This window comes from Herpailurus yagouaroundi, unplaced genomic scaffold (assembly GCF_014898765.1).
Source record: "Herpailurus yagouaroundi ecotype Mexico unplaced genomic scaffold, PumYag 185, whole genome shotgun sequence".
NCBI lineage: Eukaryota > Metazoa > Chordata > Mammalia > Carnivora > Felidae > Herpailurus > Herpailurus yagouaroundi.
The window spans coordinates 4,169,649-4,175,075 of NW_024412416.1; the positions used below are offsets into that span (position 1 = coordinate 4,169,649).

The window sequence follows — 5,427 nt, forward strand, 5'->3', positions numbered from 1 at the left end:
AGCTTGGAGGGCTCGGTGCGCGCCGCGGAGCCCGGCGGCCGACAGCAGGCCCGACCAGCTGGGGGGGGACGCGGCGGGCTCGGGCTCGGGCCGGCTCCCCTCGCGCTGCCGCCGCCGCTGCGCCGTGCGGTCGTGACAGGTCACCGCGAACTTGCCCTCCGCGTCGTTCCAGGCTACGAGGAAGCGCAGCTGGTGCCGCTCGGGCACGGCGAAGAGGTCCTCGCGGACCGGCACCCAGCCCTCCAAGCTGTCGGGCTGCTCGTCCTCCATGGCTGGCGGCTCAGCGGCCGAAGGGCTCGGCTCGCGCGGGCCCGGCCTTCCCGCACCCCCCGCGGCCCGCCGCGGACCGCGACATTCTTCTCGAACTGTGCTGGCGTCAGCTCCCCGACGCGCAGCCCCCTCCCCCTGCGCCTCTGATTGGCTGTCGGCGGCCTGGGCGGGTTCTCGGCAGCCAATGAGAAGGTCAGAAGCCCGTGTCTGTCCGGGCCGTCGGAATCCAGCCCTGTCGCAACCCTGTCCGGAGCCCGAGGATTACCTATCTTCCCTCACCTTTTCCACCTTTGTACACAGTGAATTAGGAAAAGCGACCGAGTTATCGCCATCGCCTTCTGCGGTAAACTTCGAACGCGTTGAGAACGGGGACCGACTGTGGTCCTCGCTCACCAGGGCGCTAGAGAACACACGCGCCCAAGAACGGTGCAAACTTGGTGGAGGCCACACGTTACATCAGACGTTAAGAGTTATTTACTGAGGGCCTCTGAGCCCCAAGCACTGAGTGGAAGCCACACATTTGTTGTTATCAATTCAACAAGCTTTCGCGGAGCGTGTGCTGTGTGCAGGTTTGGGGCCGGGGGCGGTGCCGTGGGGCATACGCAAAAATCTCTCTCTCTTTCTGTCTTCAAAGCGTCCCATCTCCCAGCCAGCATGTTTAACTACGATCTGCGTTCCCACTCTTCATTTTACAGCCAAGGAGACAGACCCAGCAAAGAAACTTGTCCTAACATGCACAGTCAGGCTGGTAAGTCCACCCGGCTACCAGAGACCTGTTTAAGGAGGTTGGGATGTCTAATTTGCACGTGGGGATGGGATGTGACCTGGAGCTCATGCAACAGGCAACAAGACGGCCCTGGTCTCTCTGTCCAGGAAACGCACAGTGTAGACGGAGGAACAGCGTCTGTCAGCTTCCATCCCGTGAGTGCACCAGGAAGAGGGGGTGGTTGGGGAGGGGCGGGGGAGATGCCCCGGCAGCCGCGAAGCCGCGAGGAGGAGCCCTTCGCCAAGACAAGGCTCCTGCGGGCTAGATGCGGGAACCGGAAAAAGAGCTTTGAAGGTTGCGAGCTGGGAAAGCCTGGAATTAGGTTTGCACTTGCTGTTATGGCCAAAGGAAAACAACGACGAGCCAGGGCCAGCCTGAAGCAATGGTTAGGACATCTCTCCCCACGGAGATGATCCAGGGTATCTAGAAAACCGTGTGGAATGTAGCTTTAAGGTCTAAAGTTGCCTCTGTTCGAGCTCCTCACCTCGACTGCCCCGGTAGACTCACAACCGCTGGGCTTGCCAATTCTTCTTGGAGAGAGGAGGGATTTGTTTTTCCTCAAAGCATTTTTAAGTATATTATCTTAGTTAATACGACTTACTTACAACTCTTTTTTTTATTTAAATTTTAGTTAACATGCAGTGTAGGTTTCAGGAGTAGAATTCAGTGATTCATCACAACAATAATTCTTTAATAGTCTCTTTTAATATCTTGTATATTCTTTACAATATGTCTTTTCACTGCATTTGTTTTATGCTATTTTATCCTTTTGAGTAGCCTTTCCAATTTATTTGCTTTGTCAAAATGACACTAGCAGGCTTTCTAATTATAAGAGTAATTTCTATTTTTGTGTGTGTGAGGGAAGGATGTTTGTATATTCTTAGAAAAAAATATGGACAAACCTAATAATTGTTGTTACGGTTCTTTTGGAGTATTTACCTTTCTCTGAGCTATCATATCATATATTATTAATAAAAAATGAAGATTCCAGGGGGAACCCGGGTGGCTCAGTCGGTTGTGTTGGACTCTTGATTTTGGCTCAGGTTATGATCTCACGGTTCTGAGTTCCAGCCCCTCATCTATCTCAATGCTGACAGTGTGAAGCCTGCTCAGGATTCTCCCTCTCTCTCTGCTCCTCCCCTGCTTGTGCTCTCCCTGTCTCTCTCAAAAATAAACATTAAAAATATATATATTTTAACTATATATATAATTGTTATTAAAATAGGTACCATCAAAGACATAAAGAAAAAAGTAAAATAGTTCAAAAGAGATAAACCCTGCTCTTATTTTTTGTGTGTATCATTATATATAATGTCATATGTATTTCTATATTATGCTACGTATTCTATATTCATGTTATATATCATATATTTATATATTTATATTATAGATTATATGTAGCATATTTGTATATTTCTATTATAAATATATATCATCTGGATAATATATATATGATATATTGCAATGAGATTTTACAAACTCTTTTTTCTAATTACAGATATATTGTGGATATTTTCCACATAAAAAGTAGACATCTACATTATCATTTTTTTTTTATTTTTTTTTTCAACGTTTGTTTATTTCTGCGACAGAGAGAGACAGAGCATGAACGGGGGACGGGCAGAGAGAGAGGGAGACACAGAATCGGAAACAGGCTCCAGGCTCCGAGCCATCAGCCCAGAGCCTGACGCGGGGCTCGAACTCACGGACCGCGAGATCACGAGATCCCGCGAGATCGCGAGATCGTGACCTGGCTGAAGTCGGACGCTTAACCGACTGCGCCACCCAGGCGCCCCTACATTATCATTTTTTTGAGAGAGAAAGAGAGAGAGTGCACATGGGGGAGAGGGGCAGAGGGAAAGAGAGAGAGAGAAAATCCCAAGCAGGCTTCGCACCGAGCATGTCTCAATCCCCCGACCCTGGGATCACAACCTGAGCTAAAATCAAGACTTGGACCAACCGAACCACCCAGCCACTCTACGTTATTTTTTTTAATACTTGCCCAAACTGAGTTGAGCCAGGGGAAGTAGCTGCGCTGGGTCCCTCTGCATCCCAGAGTTTGCCGGGACCAAGGATGGACCTGCCCCCTAAGATCCAGATGTGAGCCAGCATGAAGACAGCGTCAACAAGGAGTCATCTAGATCCCGCCTAAGAGAGCCAACTGCATGGGTGAGGAGACCTCATTTGAGAGCTCTTGGAGGTGGCTCACCTGGGCCCAGAAGGGGAATGCAAGGGACCCCCCGGAACAGAAGGGTTTTCAGCCTGGTTGTGGGAACTCAGGAGAGAGGTCTCCGTGATGGGAAACTCCAGAGATGTACAAAAACTCCCCATGAGGGAGGGAGGGGGTGCATGGGAGAGAGAGGCGTGTACATACACACAAGTGTGCAAGAGAGAGCTCTAAGCACCTGCCAGCCCAGAGAGCCTGACATTAGCACTCACTGTGGCATCAGCTCCGCTAGGAGCTGTCTTATCACCTTGGCGCCTCCGGCCCTGGCGTGCCACCGGCAGCTCAGGGAGGAGGTGCGGGGAGAAGAGGCAGCCCTTGTTCCCCCTTTCCCGGGGCAGACTTCCAGCTGGAGAGGCCCAGGGTGGGTAGGAGAGAGGATTCTGGTACTGGCTAAACTAAGTTTGACTTTTCCATCAATATTCCAGACTATATCTTCAGTTACCCAATGAAGACTGTGCCTTCAAACGACCCTAGGACTGACTGTCACCGAAGAGAGAGCAGAAAGTTCTGGGTCTGCTGGATTTTTAGCCGGAGAGGGGAATAATTCCCACCATGAGTAAATGGTAAAGGAATGGTGAGAGGGGAACAAAAATGAAATTGCGTTCGATTACTGTCAGAGTTGTGCTTGTTCAAAACATTTTGGACAAAGACCCTCAGCCCGCGAGGAGGGTGCACAATACGAGGGCTCTCGGAAGCCCCCCTTCTCTGTAGGGCCTGTGGTGCCCCCAGCGCTCTGTACGTGACCAACCACCTGAGCAGCTCGGTGGGGCTACAGGCCTCAAGTCCTCACAGTAAACGAAGAAGCTGGGGGGGACAGCATGTGACCTCGCCCGGTGTCACTTGAGCAGTAAGAAGTGGCAGGACAGCCGAGGCAGGTCTATATTTGGGCTCTCACTCACGGCAGGCGTTGCTATTTGCAGTGGGAGTCAGCTCATGTTACCCGGCTTGCAGAGTCCCCGCTGTAAAACAGGGCCTTCCGGCACGCAGAGGTCACCCGGAGGGAAATCCCATCCCCACCGAAGGCAGAGCAGTTTTCTAGCCCTTCCCCGGAATCCTCAGAGGTAAGAAAAGAAGAACTACGGACCCTTAAATCAGCAGGCAAGTTTTTGGATAATCGTTATTTTTCTCAAGTGAAAGGTATTATTAGAAACTCAGTAACTTAATGCCACAACGTGAATGCAATATCTTTCCTTCAGGGGAAAGAGGTATCATCTTCAATTGCAGGTGTGTAAATGACAGTAAACAGTGTGAATATTTCCTGTGCCTTCCTGTGGCGTAGACTCGCCTTTACTGAATGTGGTGTTGGTACAGGGTGTGAAAGCCACTCGTGCAGATAGAGGCTGGCGATGCTTGCAGTGTGTCCTTAGGGTATTTTTAGTGCAGGGGCCCGTTTGTAGGACACTTTGGAACCCTAAATAGTGTTATCATCTGGCTGTGGTAGCGGGAGGATAAATACACTTAATTTTAATCTGCATGCGCCTCCCAACAAATCATAATTTCGTGTTTTGTTTCAAATAGGGGAAAAAAACGGTATTGTAATTGTTTTTCACTCACTATTGCAAACCCCCTCCTCCCACAGAAAGTTTTCAGGTTTGGACTATGTCTGTAAAAGCTGATTTGAATTATTTTGCATAACCGTACGGCCAACACTTAAAAGCAAGATTCTGAAATTATAGGCAAAATTATGTTTGTGCCCTTCTGGGCTCCCTTTGGGGGAAAGAATTCACAGCTTTCCGTAGATTCCCGGAGGCGCTCAGGTCCCATAGAAGGTTAAAAACCATTTTTGTGGGGGACTTTTCTAATTAATGCACAGGAACACACCCCCTATCTAAGATTTAAGCCAGTCTTTTTGTTGTTGTTTTGACCGCAGCTCTATGGCAGAGAGTAGAAGATGTCTAGCTACCGTATTCTTTATAGGCTGCGACTTCCTGCTTTCTCTAAGCTTCCATTTCATCATTTATAAAATGACAATTTAGTGTTACCGTTCCTTTCTCCCCAAATTCTAAAGGTTTTGTTAAGAAACTGGAAGAGTCCGGACGCTGAGGAGGAAAGCAAGTGTCAGCTCTGGGGGTGTGTTGCAAACTCCTGCTCTGGTGCAGAGTGCCCAGACCAGTGTGTGTGTGTGTGTGTGTGTGTGTGTGTGTGTGTGTGTGTGTGTGTGTGT

At 49.5% G+C, this 5,427-nt stretch overlaps 2 protein-coding genes across 5 annotated transcripts in view; one reads left to right on the plus strand and one right to left on the minus strand.

Moving 5' to 3' along the window:
- WHAMM (WASP homolog associated with actin, golgi membranes and microtubules) overlaps positions 1–367 on the minus strand; it is a 17,095-nt gene extending 16,728 nt beyond the window's left edge. Inside the window, exon 1 of the mRNA XM_040493398.1 lies at positions 4–367. Within this exon, the coding sequence (XP_040349332.1) occupies positions 4–270 (267 nt within the window). The 5' untranslated portion in view covers positions 271–367. The remainder of the gene's footprint in view (positions 1–3) is intronic.
- Positions 368–379: 12 nt separating this feature from the next.
- FSD2 (fibronectin type III and SPRY domain containing 2) overlaps positions 380–5,427 on the plus strand; it is a 44,086-nt gene continuing 39,038 nt past the window's right edge. The window contains exons 1-5 of one of the 4 annotated variants that reach the window (XM_040493533.1): positions 380–613; positions 905–1,018; positions 1,144–1,191; positions 3,093–3,205; positions 3,689–4,487. In XM_040493533.1, the coding sequence (XP_040349467.1) occupies positions 4,440–4,487 (48 nt within the window). In that variant the 5' untranslated portion in view covers positions 380–613; positions 905–1,018; positions 1,144–1,191; positions 3,093–3,205; positions 3,689–4,439. Of the gene's footprint in view, positions 614–904; positions 1,019–1,143; positions 1,192–2,937; positions 3,206–3,688; positions 4,488–5,427 lie in introns of those variants that run through there. The other 3 variants (XM_040493535.1, XM_040493538.1, XM_040493536.1) reach the window with 3 other exon arrangements.